This window comes from Cetorhinus maximus, chromosome 4, assembly GCF_964194155.1.
Source record: "Cetorhinus maximus chromosome 4, sCetMax3.hap1.1, whole genome shotgun sequence".
Classification (NCBI taxonomy): domain Eukaryota; kingdom Metazoa; phylum Chordata; class Chondrichthyes; order Lamniformes; family Cetorhinidae; genus Cetorhinus; species Cetorhinus maximus.
The window spans coordinates 76,527,122-76,547,916 of NC_135882.1; the positions used below are offsets into that span (position 1 = coordinate 76,527,122).

The 20,795-nt window shown below is 39.4% G+C and overlaps 1 protein-coding gene across 9 annotated transcripts in view; it reads left to right on the forward strand.

Moving 5' to 3' along the window:
* The window catches only part of ncoa2 (nuclear receptor coactivator 2), a 203,545-nt gene that overhangs the window by 53,180 nt on the left and 129,570 nt on the right, over positions 1–20,795 (forward strand). For 8 of the 9 annotated variants that reach the window (XM_078540349.1, XM_078540355.1, XM_078540353.1 and 5 more), the window contains exon 2: positions 15,242–15,349. In XM_078540349.1, the coding sequence (XP_078396475.1) occupies positions 15,261–15,349 (89 nt within the window). In that variant the 5' untranslated portion in view covers positions 15,242–15,260. Of the gene's footprint in view, positions 1–9,942; positions 10,066–15,241; positions 15,350–20,795 lie in introns of all 9 variants that reach the window. The other variant, XM_078540350.1, reaches the window with a different exon arrangement.

The window sequence follows — 20,795 nt, forward strand, 5'->3', positions numbered from 1 at the left end:
AACGATTATAGGCACCACCCACATTTGTGATCCAGCTATATCATTACCCATAATAAATTGAACCCCTGCAGTGGGCAATTTTTCCACTACAACAATCTCTTTACCTGTTTTCCACTTACTCTTTAAATTTACCTTCCACAATGGAATAGGTTTAGCATCTCCATGAACCCCACTTATTATCACCTGTTCCTGCAATACTCCCTCTGAACAACAAATGTCACTATCCTACAACATTGATGATTGACTAGCCCCCGTGTTTCTTAACATTTTAACATCTTTACTTACTCCTCCCTGTACACACGGAAAGACTTTCCCTTCGTGCACAAAATCTCTAAACATTTCTGCAATCTGCTCCTCCGAGTTCTCTTGGGTGAATTGTGAACACATTCCCACTTCTTTACCTATCACTGATTCTCCCCGGTTTACCTGTCCACAAACCACTGGTTTTTCCTGTGCCTTAACCTCAAAACCCACAGTACTTTTACTTCAAGGACTTTTCTGCATCCCTATAATTTCAACAGAATTTCCCTGCAATTTCCAGCACACTTTATTACAATCCAAACACCTCAATTTTCAAGTGTCACTTCTACCCTCAGCACCTTCCTTTTTATTCTGAGAAAAAACTTCATGCGAATTTCCACTTACTCCTCTTCTCTGACAACCCACTTTCCTTTCACCTTCCCACTTTCTATCCTTTTCTGATTTAAAAGGGTGACAATAAAAAGGTTTAACTCTGTGAACTAACTTATAATCATCAGCTATCTCTGCTGCTTGTCTTATTGTTTCAATCCTCTGTTCCTCCACATGTTTTCTCACTAACGAAGGAATTGAATCTTTAAATTCTTCCAAAGGAATTAGCTGACAGCTGCATATGTTGTCTCTATCTTTAATGCCCGTATCCACCCATCAAAATTACGTTTTGTTCTTTCAAACTCAATATAAGTTTGCCCAAACTGTTTTCTTATATTCCTAAATTTCTGCCTGCATGCCTCAGGAACCAACTCATATGCACTCAAAATAGCCTTATTTTTACCACATCATAGTTCACTGACATTTCTTCTGACAGTGAGGCATAAACTTCATGTGCTGTACCCACCAACCTGGATTGTAACAACAATGTCTGGTTTCCCTGTGGCCATTTCATCTATTTAGGTTTCTTTTCAAATAAAATAAAGAATGCTTCCATACTTCTTTCCTCAAACTTTGGAAGTGCTTGTACAAAATTAAACTTCTCCCCACTGGGTTCTGGTCTGGAAATAAGTCCTTCCTCACCTACTGGTGTCTCTTTTTTAACTGCCTGCATTTTAAGATGGAATTCTCTCTTTTTCTCCTTCCTCCTTTTCTAACTTTGCCATTTATAATTCCCTTTCTTGTTTTCTTTCCTTCTCCTGCCTTTCGGCTTGTTCTCTTTGAAATGCTCTTCCTTATTCTTCTGCCTCTAGTTTGTTTTTTCATTTCCAATTCTTTTTCCTTTTTGTTTGCCTCTAATTCAAGTTTTCTCAGTTCCTTTGCTTGTTCAAATTCAAGCCTCTTCTTTTCTAACTGAAGCCTCACTACCTCCAGCTGTGACTCACTAGTGTCAGGCATCACTTCCAACTTTAAATGCTGTACTATACCTTCAATTATACCTGCTTTCTTCACCCCTGCAGGTAACCCCAATAATCCATTAATTTAACTTTAGTTACCTTTTGTAAACCAGCCTTAGTTATAAGTTCAACTCCCAGACAAGTCTGAGCAACTGCCAAAGCCATATTGCAGTCTCACCACTTCAAAAAAAAACCTCACAACAACTCCTGAATTCAAAATGCATCTCGTACTCGTAACCTTAAGATTCACCAACTCCAAACCAATCAAAGAATTTCAAATTTATCCAGCAAAGAGCCCCCAACTCTGTTATGGCACAGCTGATGGTAAATGCTGAGTTGTTCAAGTCCCAAAGGGAAACTTCAAACAACTGCCACTTGTTTTGCAACTTGTATAAATTTTGAGATACAGGCCTTGAACTCAGTAGTAATAAGACTACCAAGTCTTATAGGCTTTTACAAAAGTAGATTAAGCATTTTATTAATAAGAGAAATGATCTTAAACGCATAGATGTACAAATTACTACTACGATGACTCTTAAATCCCCTACTTAATCCGACTCCCAGTTACACTTTCTTTAAGGCAACAGTAAGACACACAGATTTTAAAAGACCCAGGCTAGGTGACACACAACACCCTGAACCAGTCAAATTCAAAGCGAGTTCTCTTAACTTTAGTTCTTTGAAAACAGCAACTTGAGGCTTAGATGCTGAAGGCTTTTCACACTTGTTAGATCTTAAAAATGCCTAACCTTACAGACAGCCTCTGCTCCTTTATACATATTTTCTCCTTTGAAAGCAAATTTCCAATGTTTCACTATGTCTTTGGAATTTATGTCCTGAACATTTCAGTTGGCGGGCAGGCTCGGCGGGAGCGGTCGGCTCCATGCCGCTATTTTATGCGGATGGGCCAATCAAGGCCCACCCAGCATAAGACGCAAGCGGTAGTGCTCAGTGCTACCTGTGCGGGCAGGGGGAGGAGCGAAAGTCAGGGCCAGCGCTCTTTCGTGCATGTGCGTGAAAGAGCGCTTCAATCTCCCTGAGGCATGGAGCTGCCTCAGACATTGAAGCGCTTTATCATGTGACTGTCACATGAGATGGGACATGTTTTTTATATTTCAGAATTTTAAAAATTGATTCATAAATACTTTAGGAAACCTCATCCTGCTCGTGGATGAGGTTTCCTAAAAAACGTGAAGGCTGCTTGGCCTTTTCTCCTGCCCGCCAACCTTAAGGTTGGACAGGCAGCGTAAACAATTACCTTAATTACTTCCTTAATTACCTTATTAGGCCAGTTAAATATTGGTGGGTGCGCAGCCAACTCTGGTGTGCACCCGCCGAATGAAACATTATGAGACAGCGTGATGACGTTGGGACGCATGCCCAACGTCATCGTGTGTCATTGGGCCCGCCCCCTGCACGCCGACTGAAAAATTCAGGCCCAACTTTCTCATGATAAAAATCACTCATAGCACTAAGTTTTACCAGTAATCTTTGGGAAAAATAAACACACTTTCTAAACTTCACCTGGCTAAGTGACACATTTCACCCCTCCTTTGAAAACAATCTAGTCTGCTTTATTTAAAAATGCAAATATCTTTTTACACCTTGCATTCTATATTTCCCCCATGTTTACATCAAAGCCTTCAGACCAGCTACCTTTTAATCCAGTTGTCTCTCTCACACACACAGATGCACGTATCACTATTTTACAATAAATTCCAATAACATTATGACAATTATTATATATTCATGACAAACACCCAATCTACATTTGAACTCCCTAATGTAGCAAGATCACGTCATGAGCAGCGAATGCAGAACACTAAGTTGAAAGAAATATAAGTAAATTGTTGCTTCACCTGGTGGGTGTTTGGGCCTCGGGGGAAAAGGGCAGGTGTTGCATCTCCTGTGCCTGCATGGAAAAATGCCATGGGAAGTGGAGGGGATTTTGGCAGTGTTTGAGGAGTGGACCAGGGAACAGTCCCTTCAAAGGTTGAAAGATGTGGGGATGGGAAGATGTGCTTGGCGGTGTCATAATGCTGGAGATGATGGAAATGAAGGAGGGTGCTGTAACCTGCAAGACTGTGGACAAGGTGCTGGAAGGTGGGATTAAAATGGACAGCTAGTTTTTTTTCTTTTTTGGCTGGCGCAGACGCAATGGGTTGAATGCCCTCTTTGTGCTGTAAATTTTCTATGGTTCAGTGGTTGATCTGTTGAATGTGGAGGCTGATAAGATCTTGTGTGAAGACAAAGGGAACCCTATCATGGCTTGAGGTGGGGTGGAGTGGCTGGTGTGGTTGGGGGAAGGGGTGACAGCAGAAGTGCGAGAAATGGAATGGACATAGTTGCGGTCCCTGTTTTACACGGTGGGTGGAGAATCCTCAGTTGAGGGAAAAAGAAGACATCAAAGGCACTGGTATTGAAGTTGGCATATTCAGAACAGATGCAACAGAGGCAGGGATCCTAGGAGAGTGAAATAGAATCCCCCAAGAAGTAGGGTGTGTGAAGTGTAGTCAAGGTGCTGTTGGAATCAGTGAGCATATATTGAATATTAGAGATTGAGTATCAGTCTCATTTATTGCAAGGCAGGATTGACTAATAACCAAGTTGTTGTCTTGTTCATTTTGATTTAAATGAATTTTAATTATCAACATTAGGTGAAGATATGGCTCTGTGCCAAGTCATTCCTGTCAATAGATGTAAACTGACTTCTGCTCAGATGGTAAAATTGAAACATGAACTAGTGATGTCTTTTAGCTCTTAGAGTTTTGAAAGCCTGAACACCTGTAAAGGCCCTGCCAATTATTTTTCCAGGATCAAATTTTTGAGGTCAATGTTTAGCTTTCACCTGATTTTCAAATTGATCAGGTTTTTCCACTTTAATGAAAAATAGCTGACATTTTAGAAAACAATAGTTCAACTTTATCCACAGAAATATGGCCAGCAACTTTATTTGTTACCAGATCATTCATGCATTGCAAGGACGTAAGTGGACCCTTTTAAAAGTAAACAAATCTATGTAGACTAACCTTTCGGGTCTGGAATGCTTGGGTCATTTCTGGATTTTGGAATTTTCTGGATAATAGAATGTAATGCCTAACCACAGGTGTGTGAACTGGAAATCAGTGTAAGTATAAATATTTACCAGAAACATAAAACAGTGATCAAATATTATAAAGCAGTCATAAAAGTTGTTTTACTAATCCAAATACTGTATCTTCCATGTTTCCGCTCCCAAAGTACTAGATTAAAATGAAGCTGATGACATCGAGGGAATGAGGCCAATGATGTTTGAGCTAGGTGCTGGGGATGATGGGAACATGGGCATGAAGATCAGTAGACCAAAGACCTAATTTATGTTCTTATGGTTTGAGCCTAGGGAAGAGGATCAGAGTGGAGTTGTAAAGATTATGGTTGAAGACTTGGAGAAAATGAGTAACTTCAAGTACCTGGAGCCAATGGTGGCAGAAGATTAAAGTATGGAAATTAGCAATGGATTAGCTCTGGTTGGCGTAATTAGAAGAGGTGCACAGGAGTGTTATGTAGTTAAAAAGTATCACCGAAACTGAAAGGGACAATCTACAAGACAGTTGCGAGACCGGCCTTGTTATACAGTGCAGAAACTTGGGTAACATCAAGAAGAGAGGAACAATGACTGGATACTATTGAGACTTGGGCGCTGAGATGAATGTGTGGAGCAATGAGAAAGGACAAAATCAGGAACCAGCACATCAGGGGGTCAGTGAAGATTGTGGGAGCATCAAAGAAAGTAACCAAGAAGAAATTGAAATGGTGTGGCCATCTAATTTTGGAGAGAGAACGAGGAAATGTGGTGAGGTGAGTGATGGAGTTGGGACTGCCAGGAAGGAGAAGAGGAAGACCTGACATCAAATGGAAAGATGTAGTGGAGAGAGACTTAAACACAAATGAATTGGAGGAATGGATGATTGACAGGAGGAATGGAAAAGAGTGATCAACCAACATTGTGGTGATGCTAAGTAAAATGGGAGAAGCTGAAAGACGATGTTGAGGAAATGCATGGGGTGGTTCAAAAATTTCCTGACAACTGGTTTTTCCAAACAGTAGATTTCTGGACTGGAGAAGTTCCAGTATATTAAACCTTGTATTAAAGAAATAAAAGACTTGCATTTATATGGTACTTTTCATGACATTGCACCCCAATGCACTTTACAGCCAATTAAATACTTTTGAGGTGGTTTCACTTTTGTAATGTAGGAAAGCTCTAAGAATTTGGAGGCCAATACTCTCAAATTCAGGACATTTTGGGAAGAGTTAAAGAAAAGTCTGAGCTCAAAGTTTAAGCAGGGCAACAGATCTTTAAAGATTCTGTGCATAAAGCACAAATTGAGGCTAATTTTTTTGGAATGACATCAGCAAAATATTATTTCTCAGGTTTGTGAGAAAATACTGTGTTAGTTTCAACATAATATATCCCAGTGTTTGTCACTACATAGTTCCCCTGAAGAAATTACCCACTGGATACATTTTGTACACTGTGTTTGTGTGTGCTTGTGTATGTGGCGATACATGAATGGGTCGTGCAAATGCAGCAATTTTTTAACAATGGTATCAACATTCTCTGTCAATTGTTTTGTGTCAGCTATCTGGCTATTTTGAGAGGGGGAGTAGAATTTAACCCAAAGTGCAAAAGGTTAGCATGAACCATCTTTCAAGACAGTCACAAAATAACTTGGATTTGATTTTTGAGTTTCCCTATTCATCAGGCAGTTTATGGATGGACCAAATGAAACTCGCTGGAGGCCCGAATCATTCTCATACGTAGGCCTGATTAAAATAGATTCAACATGATGCCAGCATAAATTGAGCATTGACGGAGCACAGGCTGATTGGAAGGCGGTAGTAAATCCAGTGGCCCAGCTATGGAGCTGAGATGGCAACTGATGCATAAAGGGAAGCTGCGGCCACTTGCGAATCAGCGCAGCAGAAGGTGAAGTGGGTGAGAGGATTTTTGTGAAGGCACAGGAAGAACATTTCTGCTCCTCCCCCAAAGCCATTCAGTTATTCCAGTACAATCTTGAAGAAAAACTGGTTTGACTGTCTTGCACAGTGTGTGAGGTTGGGGATTGTGTAACACAGCGACCACACATCTTCATTTTCAAAGTTGAGTGAAGCCCTCGCCTGTTTCTGGTGACAGCCTTGGGCACCTATTTCCCAGCTCACTCCAAGATCATAGCGAGTGGGAACAAAGCATTAAGCCCATCACTTTGAATTTCATCCGAGTCTTGTCGCAATTGCACAGGAAAACCGGGCAGAGACACTAAAACAGGCTCCTTATGGAAAAAGTAAACATGCAATTGTGAATTTGCTGCATTGCTTTGTTACATAATACTAAGTGTCAAATGCACTCCGATGTTGAGGCTATTGGCAACGAAGTGCACATTGGAAACCGCATACTTTGAGGATGGCTATTTTGGTTACATCCTTGGGAGTATTTGAGTCAGAGTCCTGGTTATGTAGCTGGATCTTAAGATTGGGTTCTTGTTTTTGGGACTTCCTTGAAACTAAAGAGAATCCTTGATGACTTGTGACTGACTAGGTTTCTAGAAAACAGCTTGAGAACACCTGGTGCTTCCAGAGCTATACATTACTCATTCCACCTGACGTGGCCCACAAGGGTTTCACCCAGATGTTTGTTGAGGAGATGTATTCCTTTTGAGGATACATATTACAGTTAATAGTGAAACTGAATAAAGTTACATAATGCTAGGAGGTTGCATTCTTTCATATAGGCCCAGACCTGTATGTAGTATACCAGAATGTAGTATTATACCTTTCTGACAGTACATGACTATCATGGCTCATGGAATCATTTTGGCAGCAATACCAGGCTGTAGAGGAAATCTTTAGTTTGGAGGTTATGATTTTGTTTATGTATAGCAAGGTGGAGACCATTGGCCATTGTGGGGAGGTAGTTGGGGAGGATCCTTGAATTGAACTCCCCTGTGGCAATCAGAAGGGAGACTCCTTTGTAGCTACTGCATCGGATTTGTTCCCCTTCTCGAATACAGCCATGATCACAGTGTCTCTGAGATGCCCCAGCATGCACTTTTTTTTCCAGATGAGTGATATGAGATTGTGCAGCCATGCCAGGAGTGTATCTCAGCTGTGTTTCAGAAATTCAGGGATTCCATCTGCTCCAGAGGCATTACTGTTTTTAGCTGGTAACTTTTTTGACTTTGCTCCAGACTGGGGTGACACTGAGTCTGAGCTAGATGGAATATTGATGAATGGAGTTGAGGGCATTCGAGTCCTGTTGAGGAATTCTTCAAAATGTTCTCTCTCTCGAGCAGTGACTGTTACCCTGTCTTGATGAGCTCCCCTCCATGCTTGGCTCTCAGCTGGGTGAGCCATTGAGTGCCTGGGTCATACATTATCTTGATAATGCTGAAGGAACCACATGTGTCATTGGTGTCCATTAATTGTTGGATCTCCTGCACTCTACCCACCTTTTTGTTCCTTATAAAGTGTGGATTTTATGCTGCACCTTTTGACACCTGTCAGACTGCTGATTTTCTCTTGAGGTGTGAAATTTCCAGTCTGTGAAAGCTTTACGAAATTTATCATTGCCTTCATTGTCTCAGCTTAGCCTTTGACTGACTGAGGAAAAGTGTATTTATGGACCAGGATCTTGAACCCGAGACTAAGGTCATGGTTTACTGGGCAGCAGTGGTCGTCACAATCCCACGTGCTTCAGAGACTTGGACTGCTTACGGAGAGACTTTGTCGGGAACGTGCAGAGACGAAGTTGAGGGGTTGGAGAGCGTGCACAAACCTCCCAACAACTCAACTCATCTACCTGACCCTTCAAGCACCACTTGCCCTGCAAGTGGCAGCATTTGCAAATCGCACGTTGGACTTATAAGCCATCTCTGAACCCATCAAACTGGAGTGGAAGCATGTCATCCTCTATCCCAAGGGGCTGCTGAAGGAGGAGTCAGGTGAAATCTAACTGCTAGTTGTTGAAAGGAGATAACCTAGCTCCTGTCAATGGTGGGAGGAGCAAAGGAGACTTTATCCCCTATAAAGATCCTATTTGGGGGTGGTGGTGGTGGTGTTAGCTGGGTGTCAGAATTTCCAAAGTCACAATACTAAGAAATCCGCAAAGGTAGAGCTTGTTTGCTTGTTTATGGAGTACACATGCGGAGGCGATGGAATATTGGTATTGTCGCTAGACTAAAAATTCAGAGACCCAGGGTAATGCTCTGTGGACCTGGGTTCGAATCCTGCCACGGCAGATGGTGGAATTTGAATTCAATAAAAAAAATCTGGAAATAAAAGTCTAATGATGACCATGAAACCATTGTTGTAAAAACCCACCTGGTTCACTAATGTCCTTCAGGGAAGGAAATCTGCTGACCTACATGTGACTCCAGACCCAGACCCACAGCAATGTGGTTGACTCTTTTTTAAAAAAAAAATTGCCCTCTGAGCAACGGCAATTAGGGATAGGTAATAAATGCTGACATATCCTTTATTTATAACTTAAATGTGACGACATTGATGTGAAAGCTGATTGTGTTTTCACCAGACCGACACACAGACATGCACACACTTTCAAATAGAAATTAGTGGATAGCAGTTTGGAACTGATACTTTTTACCTCCAACTGTAGCTGCCTCAGTTGTTGAGAATTGAGGCTAGGAGATACTAGCATATTATTTGTTGGTCAATTATTTAATTGACACTCAGAGAAGTTCCTTTTTAAAATTTAATACAACTTCATTTTCAAACTAAGTGCTTCTAAAAGTCAGGAAAGTACAATGGAGCAGTTGTCTTCGAGTGGATATGTGGGTGTGTGTCCTTAAGCCACCGAGCTAAGTTGTTGATCTTAATCATGCTGCTCTGATTATGTAACAAGGTAAAGAAAGCAGTTTGCTGCAGAAGTGATGCAATATTGATAAATAATTTGTCACTGGGCTTTCTTTGTGCTATCTAAGTATTTGGCTGGATTTTGAATGCCTCAATCCTATCTCCACTCAGCTGTCATCTTTCCAGATGGAAGATGCTCATATCCTTGAGTCATATTAATGTGCAACTTTATCATAGCCTTTTACTATGTGTTTTCCAGCTCAGCTACATCCTTTCTGAAGTGAGAATTCCAAAACCGCGCGCACTAATTTAGGTCAGAAGTGTCCAAGAAACAGCCTGCAGGGCCAAGAGTGGCTTGAAATCTCCTTCGATCTAGCAAACAAAATTCTGACCATTCCTGTCTTCTGCACTTGTGTTCAAACCCGACTTCAGAACGAGTCACCTAATTGATATATTGATCAAAATCTGCAGACTAACTTCTTTAACTATCTTGTAATCTTCACAGTTGAATTTGTACCAGAAGTAAACCAGTGAACGGACCATAAGAAACAGGAGCAGGAGTAGGCCATTCGGTCCATCGAACTATTCCATCATTTAAAGATCCTCAGCTTCAAGAGTTGGAAAGCAGGTCTCTAACTTTTGGGGATCTCACATTTGTGTGTAATTTTATGTAGCCCATTCAATGTCACATGTATCCAGTACCCAGCTTAAAAGTTTTAGACACTTCGACTCTAGGTAGCTATGTGAGAGAATGTATATGTGTAGTTTGCTTGAGTTTTAGTAAGATAATTAATAAGATAACTCAAAGAAAGCAAGGACACAGAATCAGCTGATGGGGGGAGTTTGTGTGGTTTCTTCCACTCACCCATCAAAACATTGCTGGAAAATCCGCAGAAAACCCTGGAAAATAGACAAGAATATCATTTGCACCATGTTTCTTAAGGTTCCTGCAGCACTTCTGCCAGAGTTGAGGCAGGCAAGTGGAAAAGCATCTGTGGAGATTGATCCCATGGTGTTGGTAGAGTGAACAAAGATAGATTGAAATTTTTTTTTAGTGGCCCTGTGTGAATATTCCTCTGAGTGTGCATATATAGAAAGGACAAGGCAATAAGAGAGGTAACAGAACCAAACACCTGTATGCAGAACTAGCACTCACTATGACTAGAGACATCAGAGGGCTATGGATCATCATTATAATCACAGTACCTTGCATAAGAATATTCTTGTGAAAAAATCCTTAGAGTTAATTCTCTTGAGCAGTTTCTATCTGTCTTGTGGATTGTGTTGACACTAATTTTTTCTTTTATCAAGATTAAAATAGCAGTTTTCACTTTCGCTTTGACACTCATCCTTTCCTGTTTGAGCGCAGTAGAAGAAGCAGCAGTGTGAACAAGACCTTGAGATTAAAAAGAAGTAATGATAGCAGAATAGCAGTGTAGTTTTGTAATATATGGGGAATATTTTGGTCATGAGAAATTTTCATAAAATCAAAAGGAGCACCATCACTATTCAGTCATTTTTCTAAATCAAACAATTGAAAACATTTTAAAATCATTTTTGAATATTTTTCTCAAATATATCTGAAGGACATGCATTGGTATGATCAATCTGAATTAAATTAAATTGGTGTGTATGCTACTTTCTACTTCATGCATCCTTTCTCGTACCCTTCCCATATATTTACTTTCTCTGTTGCAATCTGTTCCTCTTCATTAGTCTCCTGTTACATTCAGTTCCTTTTGAACTTCTCCTTTATAATGCTCAGTTTGTTTGTTTTTTGCTATAACTAATGTTTGCAAGTGCTTAACATTTGGAAAGTGTCAGAGTAATATTCAAGCTTCATTCCTGACCCTAAATTAGTAATGAGTAAGTTTGGCAGTTTTTCAGACATTTGGTAAAAAATACATTACAAATATGAAGTGTATTCCAATTTATTTTATTAATAGAGGTACTTTCAAAATAAAGTAGTCCCTTAGAATTCCAGTCAATCTGGCTTCTGCAAATCTAATATGTCAATAATAAATAAAAACAGAAAATGTTGGACATATTCAGCAGCTCTGGTAGTATCTGTGAAAAGAGAAATGGAATTAACCTTTCAGCTCTGTGACATTTCATCAGAATGTTATCATTAAAAATAACAACACATGTCAACAAAGCCATTAAAATGTGAGCAGGGCACTGGAATTGATTTCTAGAGGAACAGAGTGTGAAAGCAGAAAAATTGCTAAAAACACAGATCATGATTAGAGCATAATGCGTATTTTGCACAGTTTATCTTGCAATAGGAATATAGAAGCTGGAGCAAGTACAAAGAAGATTTAAAAGAAAGCACCATCTCTATTCTGGCATCAATCAGGAAACTTACAGAACTATGGGGAAAGAGCTAGGAGTGGAACTAGTTAGAAAGCTCTTCCAAATAGCCGGCATAGGCGTGATGGGCAAATAGCCGCCTCCTGTGTTGCATCAATCTATGAAAATCTGAATAGGATAGGGCTCTGTTCGCTAGAAAAACAAAGATTTGAGAGGTGACCTGATAGTCGTCTTTAAAGTTATGAGTGGGTTTGATGAGTAGATGTAAAGACATGTTTCCACTTGTTGGGAAGTCCAAATCTAAGGCCCATAAATATAAGACAGTGACTAATAAATTCAATAAAGAATCCAAGAAAAACTTCTTCAGAAGTAAGTTGCATACTTTACCCAGAAAATTATGAGAATGTGGAACTTGCTACCATATGGAGTGGCTGAGATGTTTAGCATAGATGCATTTGAGGGGAAGATGGACGAGGGAATAAGATTGGAAGGATATGTTGATGGGATGAAATGCAATAAGATAAGAGGAGGCTCGTGTGGAGCATAAACACCATCATAGACCTGTTGGGCCTAAAGACTTTCTGCATTATGTACTAACTCATCAGCCGTTATAGCTGTAGCCCACAAAAAAACTTGTGTTGAGTTATCGCATCCATTATGTAAGTTTTTCTCACATGCAAGTCTCACTTTTGCTCCTTTTGGAAAGTCTGCTTTACTGGGATTGATAACTCAAATAATGCTTATGTCCCACTCGTCATGTAAATGTGTTAATCCTCCAGCTTTGCCACCATGGGAATTTTGTGAAAGCATCTAAAAGGTCAAAAAATGTAGCATTTAAAAGTGGAATGAGTCATTTCTGAGATGATTCATATTGGCAACTGCTCAAGTTGCCCTCCTTGGATATTTTATTGAGCTACTTGTACAGTTGGTCACCTAATTGATGTATTGGTCAAAATTTGCAAACTAACTTCTATAGCTATCTTGTAATCTTCATAGTTGAATTTGTAGTTAACTACCAGAAGTAAACCAATGGACAGATCATATTAGAAGCAGGAATAGGCCATTCGGTCCATCGAGCCTACTCTGCCATCCAATAAGTTCATGGCAGATTTGATTGTGGCCTTAACTCCACTTTCTTGCCTGTCCCCCATAACCCTTGACTCACTTGTAGATCAAACATCTGTTCAACTCAACCTTGAAATATTTGATGACTCAGCTTCCACTGCTCTCTGTGGAAGAGTGTTTCAAGGACTAATGCCTCTCAGTAGAACTTCCCCTCATTTCTGTCTTAAATGGCAGACCTGTTGTTTTGATCTGTTCTCCCTAATTCTATATTTCCCTCCCCCCATGAGGGGAATCATCCTCTTGGCATCTACCCTATCAAGCTCCCTCAGAATGTTGGAAGAAAGATCATTTCTCATTCTTCCAAACTGCAGTGGTTATAAGCCCAACCTGCTCAACCTTTCCTCGTAAGACAACACCTTCATCCCAGGAACCAGTCCAGTGAACCTTCTCTGCAAGGATATCCCCCCTTAAGAAAGGAGGCCAAACCTGTACACAGCACTTTAAGTGCGGCCTCAAGGCCATCTTTCCTACTTTTATATTTCCATTGCCCTTGCAATAAAGGCCAACATTCCATTTGCCTTCCTAAAAACTTGTGCCTAATGCTAACTCTGGATGTCCTTGTACATGAACCACAGACTCCTCTGTACCTCAGCGTGCTGCATTGTGTCTCCATTTAAATTATATTCTGCTTTTCTATTCTTCCTGCCAAAGTGGACAATCTCACATTTTCCCACATTATACTCCGTCTGCCAAATTTTTTGCCCACTCGCTTAACCTGTCTATATCCCTTTGCAGAGCCTTTGTATCCTCATCACAACTTGCTTTCCTACCTACCTCTTAGTATCATCAGCAAATTGGTCCCTTCATCCAAGTCATTAATAAAGATTGTACACACCTGAGAATCACTTGAACTGTATCCTTCATTATAACGGCATTATGTAACAGCCAAGCTAGCCCAATGTTCTAGGTTACACAACTGAACACTGTTGAGTTAGCTGTTTTCTCAGCTTGGTTAGCATTAGCGTGTGTTAGTGGTGTGTTGATCAAGAGAACATCTTGCTCTTTAACTATCTGACTGTTGTATTTTCAATGATTCCCTGAGAGGGCATTGGGGTCTTGGTTTAACATCCCATCTAAAAGTGAGCACCTTCAACAGTGCAGCAGCCCTTCACTGGCATGTCAGCTGAGATTAAGACTCAATTGCTGAAGTCTTTGCATTGGGGCTTTAACATATAACACTCTCAGCTTCTCCAGAAGGTTATCACTGAAGGCAAGTACATGTTTGGGTTTAGCTAGAAACAAACCTTCCTTGATCAAGTAGCCTGCTGAACACATGCTGACCAAGCACTCACATGGTGAATACAGTGCAATGACCAGAGCTGCCTTCACTTACTATGGTCAACGATTGAAAATATTTTGTGCTCTACTCATTGAGTTTATACCACTGCTATTTTTGACTATGTCCTTGTAAAGCAACTGCATTATGTCTGACCTAAGGTAATTTCCATTGAAACATGGTCAGGATTGATGTACAGTTAAGCAGAGAATTCAATTTTTGTGTCTCGTGCTGTGGTAAGTCTCTGCTTTTTTTCCTTCCTATGGTACTGACATTGTCATATCAAAATACACATTTATACATCATGTATTTTCCTCTGTGCTTAAAGTTATGCTAATATTGTGTTATTATCACACTGAAGGATTAATGCAGGTTAGTTGCATGCCATTATCTAAATTTGGCTAAACTATATTGTGTTTATGAAGTGAAGTTTTAATATACTTAGCTATTAATACTGATTCCAATTTTTCTATATGAAACCTCAAATGAATTAACAGTTTAGAACTTGAATAAGTTAAAACACAAACGAAGACTGATCTTGGGGATCCATTGGTTTACTGGGTGTGAGAATTTGAATCACAGCAAATTTAATAAGATTTAAATTGCTTTTTGAATAGTGAGGAATAAGTGAAATACTTTTTTATCCTATATTTATACTGAGCACTAAATATTGACCAAGAGGCTCAATAGTTCTGTTGAAAATGTGGTCATCTATGGGATAGAAAGTGATGAGTGAAATTGTATGTGAGCAATCACTGGCAGCATTGCATCTATGGGATAGAAAGTGATGAGTGAAATTGTATGTGAGCAATCACTGGCAGTATTGTATTTTCTGTAGGGTTTTCTGTGTTAGCTGAGCTGACCCAGGGAACCTATACATAATTGATGTATTTCTTGTCCAACAATTGGAATAGTTGAAGTTGTGCTTGGTTAAGCGTGTGCCTATGTTACCATCTTAAGCAGCAGTAGAATTATGCCAAACAGGTAATCATAAAAACTTGTACAAACCTACCAGGTGTCAGGTATTTATAACTGAGAAAGTTGAGCGATTTTTGTAAAGTGCTAATTGAAACATCTCTCTTAACTTCACCAGCTGCTTATATGTCCACAAGATGAGTGGGATGGGTGAAAATTCCTCTGACCCTGCCAGATTAGATTCAAGAAAGCGCAAGGAATCGCCATGTGACCACCCACGACCGAGGTAAGATATACAGTTAAGGGAAATAATTAATTTTGGATTCTTTTTCAGTTTTTTCTAAGGCAAAGGCATGTCACAGTATATCAAGTTTAACTTTCAGAACGTTTTTTCTTTAAAACTATATTCTTCATTGCTTATAGTAAATGTGTAGTGATCTGCTATGTCCATTTTCCTGAAATGTTTTGTTTTTCTTGTCCATCCTTTTTCATTTTTTTGGATCCCATTCAGTATGCAGCTCACTGAATTGAGAGTCTGATCTGAGGTCTAGAACGAGAACTTCTATGCATGTTGGCACCCCAGTTTACTCTCTCCTTCGTCATTCCATTTACACCCTATAGTCTAATCCTGTCCTTATGTCTACATACACATTTTTCTAGCAATGGTCACTGGATTTTAATCAGGCGCAGATAACCCTGTTAATTTTTGTTCTCTTTCCCTTCTCTTATGCCGCCTCCTTCTCGAACCCAGGTGCACTAAAGCCAAATATAACCCTTGCTGAAATTAGCTAACTTAGTAGCTTGAAATCTTCCAGTTATGTTTGGCTCAGTTTCTCCACTAGCTGTATAATTAGAATTCCCTTTTTCCAAATTGTAAAAGCCGTTTGATAGTGACATTTTACCATTGGGTAAATGGCTGCAGAAATGAAATGGGAGGAATGAACAGATTGGCCTGGATTTAGTAGTCAATGATGAAGCAAGGGCACTCGCCACTGACCTCATAGCTGCCCACTTAAAGATCTAGTGATTTCTGTGGCAGGAATTTCCCCTTTCCTGACATCAGTTTAAATCTGGTGCCAAGTCAAGGGGGTATCATGACATCCAGCAGCAGCGATGTCGGCAAGCTGGCAGTCAACCAATCAAATTGAAATATCCACCCATGGCAAATTAGGAAGTTAAAAGCGCTTAAAATCTTTTGTTTTTAATTTAACTTTTCAGATTGTGAATTAAATGTATGACACAGCTAAAATAAAGATAAGCAGAAATTTTTCCAAAAAAAAAGTTTTTAAAAAATATGTAGAACTTTTAATTATTGTGAAGAAATTTGGCATTCCATAAATATAAAATGTAGCTTTTCAGGGTCAGTAAGAATGATCAGTTATTATGAAGTTAATACGCCATTAAATATCCAGTTACACCTCTTTTAACAAGGTGTAACTTTTCCCAGGGTTTTTAGAATGAGACTGAACAGGGTTAGAGTGGAAGCTCTCATCAATTCATGACTGCAAGGAAGACTATAGTCTGTGGGAACCTCACCAGTGAACCCCATGGAGGAGCGTAGTTTTAATAATGGCATCTTCTGGCCTTCTGTGCTCTGTTTCAATGGCATAATGGTGGTGAACAGTTTTGCCATCATTATCACTTCAGAATCCAGGCTGTTAAATTGCTTGTATAGCAATGTTTAAAGCATCAGCAACTAAAGTATGATAGCTTAAAACATGTGAGAAATATACCATTAGGACATATGGGCTGGGTGGGGGACAGTACCTAGGTAAGATTTATGTCCATGAATGCAAGTAGCATAAGAAATTAAATGGGTTAGAAGCGCAAATTCAACTCATGGGATATGAAAATGTGGCCATTAGAGAGACTTGACTACAAGCTGCGCATGGTTAGAAGCTAAATATTCCAAGCTATAGGTTCTTAGAATGGACAGAAAATTGGGAAAGCAAGAGGAGTAGCAATATTGATAAGACACAATTGCAACAATGGAAAAGAAAAGATTTCAGTGAGGGTGAATAAGCAGTAGAAACGGTAAGTGTAGATGTACAGAACAGTAAAGGATACAAGACTGGTGAAAGTTGTTTCCGGATCTCCTTTTTTAAAAATTCATTCATGGGATGTGGGCTTCACTGGCTGGGCCAGTGTTTATTGCCCATCCCTAGTTGCCCTTGAGAAGGTGGTGGTGAGCTGCCTCCTTGAACCTCTGCAGTCCATGTGGTGTAGGTATGTCCACAGTGCCGTTAGGAAGGGACTTCCAGGATTTTGACACAGAGACAGTGAAGGAACGGTGATGTATTTCCAAGTCAGGATGATGAGTGACTTGGAGGGGAACCTCCAAGTGGTGGTGTTCCCATCTATCTGCTGTCCTTGTCCTTCTAGATGGTAGCGGTCATGGGTTTGGAAGGTGATGTCTAAGGAGCCTTGGTGAATTCTTGACAGTAGTAATGTAATGGGAGAAATGTATGAATGCAGAGATCAAGGAAGCACGTAGCAGAAACAATATGGTTATAATAAATTTTAGTTTCAGATAGACTAGAAGAAATAGAATAGCTCAAGCAGGAAAAACAGTTCATTTCTGGAATGTATTCTGGGCCATTTTCTGGAGCAGTGTTTTAGAACCAACATGGGATAAGGCCATTCTAGATTTCGTGATGAGAAACAAATCAAAATTAGTTAATAATCTAACTAATGCAATATCTTACAAATAATGATCATGCTACAATTTGATATTGAGAGGGAGAAACAAGTCACAAATTTCGAAGAGGTGAGAAATAAATTGACCACATTAAATTGGGCTCAGCTGCAAAATAGGTAAATCTATGACAAACAGTTGGAAATATTCAAAGAAGTATTTGCTGTTATACAAAGCCAGTGCAAACATCAAAAGGTAAAAGCTACATGTGTGCAGTTAAGCAAACATGGTCAACACTGCTTGCAAAAATGTGAGGAAAAGTAGAAATCCAGCAAACTGGGATAATTATAAAAAGCAACAAAGGGATGCAGAAAGTTTTTAAAAAAAAACAAAGTTAACAGTAAAATTTTATACATTAAGAAAAAAATTGTGGTCAAGGAGAATGTTAATCCATTAAAGATGGGCACAGATGAGAATATAATGGATAATATGGAAATTTAAGACTTGTTAAATTAATACTTTTCCATCTGTTTTCACAGAAGAGGAAGAGGGAAAAATTAGACCAGTACAAGGAAACCTAAAAATAAATCAAGGGGAGGAACTTATTGAATTTATTTTTTAAAATAGGTGGTTGAGAAAATAATGGGACTTACGGTAGACAAATCTCCAGGAGCTGATTTCCATCCTGGGGTATTAACAAAGTGAAATGGGTGGGAAACTTGCAGATGCGTTTGCCATAATTTACCAACATTCTCTCGATTCAGAAGCAGAGAAATTACATTTAACATGTATAGAACCTTGGTTACACCAGACAGAGGTCTGTCCATGTTCTTGTTACAAAAAATATAGAAATATTTGAGAAAATTCAAAAAAGATTTACATGAATGATATCAGAATCAAGATGGTATTCGGAAAGACTGAATAGGCTGGGGTTATTTTCCCTAGAAAAGAAAAGGCTTGAGAGGTGACCTGGTAGAGACCTTGAAAATTATGAAGGGGTTCATAGGATAAATATAGAAAAAATGCTTTCACTTGTGGGGTTGGGTCCAAAACTAAGGTTCATAAATATAAGAGTCGCTAATAAATCTAATAGGGAATTAAGGGAAAACTTCTTTATCAGAATTATGAGAATGTGGAACTTGCTACCAGATGAATTCAGACAAATATGGCATGGATACAATTAATGGGCAGCAAGTTCCACATTGCTACAAAAATAATAATAATTATGGGGGATTTTAATCTACATATTAGACTGGAAAAATCAGATGGGCAAAGGTAGCATAGATGAGTTCATAGAATGTTTTCAGGATGGTTTCGTAGAACAGCATGTTCTGGAGTCAGCCAGACAGCAGGCTATACTAGACCTGGTATTGAGCAAAGAGATGGGATTAATTGATAACATTGTAGTGAAGGCACCGCTAGGTAGCAGCGATCATAATATGTTTGAATTTTACATTCATTTTGAGGGAGATACAAGGACGTCTAAGGGCCAGTATTTTAAACTTAAATAACGGCAATTATGAGGGCATGAAAGTGGAGCTAGCTGAAGTGAACTGGTAAATGAGGTTAAAGGATAGGTCAATAAAGATTCATTGGCAGACATTCAAAGGGATATTTCAGAATACACAATATATATACATTCCAATGGGAAAGAAAAATCCCAAGGAGAGGGCTCACCATCTGTGGTTGACTAAAAAATTTAAAGATAGTACCAAACTAGTGCAAAAAAGCATATAATTACGCAAAGGTAGGTGGCAGGTCAGAAGATTGGAAAGAATATAAAGAATGTCAAAGAATGATAAAAGGATTAATAAGGAAAAAATTCGAGTACGAGAGAAAGCTAGCTAGTAATATAAAGATCGATAGCAAGAGTTTATGTAGATATTTAAATAAGAAAAGAGTTAACAAAGTGAGCGTTGGTCCTATAGACATTGCATCTGGGGAACTGATAATGGAAAGTAGGGAGATTGCAAATGAATTAAACAGGTATTTGCTTCAGTCTTCACTATGGAGGACGCAAGTAACATACCAGAAATAGCTGTAATCAGGAATTGGAAGGGAGAGAGGAACTTGGGGGGGAAATCACAATAACCAGGGAAGTGGTATTGAGCAAATTGTTGGAGCTGCAGGTTGACAAATCCTCAGGTCTGGATGGACTTTACCCTAAGGTATTGAAAGAAGTAGCTAGTGAGATAGTTGATGTATTGGTATTAATTTTTCAAAATTCCCTAGATTTGGGGAACATTTCATTAGATTGGAAAGTAGCAAATGTAACTCCTTTATTCAAAAAGGGAGGGAGACAGAAAGCAGGAAACTACAGGCCAGTTAGCCTAACATCTGTCATAGAGAAAATGTTAGAAGCTATTATTAAAGATGTTATAGCAAGACACTTCAAAAAAATTCAAGGCAATCAGGCAGAGTCAATAAAGTTTTGTGAAAGGGAAATCATGTTAACCAATTTATTGGAGTTCTTTGAAGGAGTCACATGTGCTGTGGATGATGGGGAACTGTTGTATGTACTGTACTTAGATTTCCAGAAGGCATTTGATAAAGTGCCATATCAAAGGTTATTGCAAAAAATAAAAGCTCATGGTACAGGGAATAACATATTGGCCTGGATAGAAGATTGGCCTAGCTAACAGAAGCAGAGAGTTGACATAAATGGGTCATTTTCTGGTTGGCAGGATATGACAAGTGGTGTGCCACAGGGATGAGTGCTGGAGCCTCAACCTTTTACAATTTGCATAAATGACTTGGATAAAGGCACTGAAGGAATGGTTGCTAAATTTGCTGATGACACAAAGAGAGGTGGGAAAGTAAATTGTGAGGAAGACATGAGGAGGCCACAAAGGGACAAAGGTTATGTGAGTGAGCAAAAGTCTGGCAAAATGGAGTCTAATGTGGGCAAATATGAAATTGTCCATTTTAGCAGCAAGAATAAAAAAGAAGCTTACTATCTAAATAATGAGAGATTGTAGAGCTCTGAGATTCAGCGGGATCTGTGTGCCCTAGTGCATGAGTTGCAGAAGGTTAGCTTGCAGGTACGGCAGGTAATTAGGCTAATAGAATGATATCATTTATTGTGAGGGAATTGACA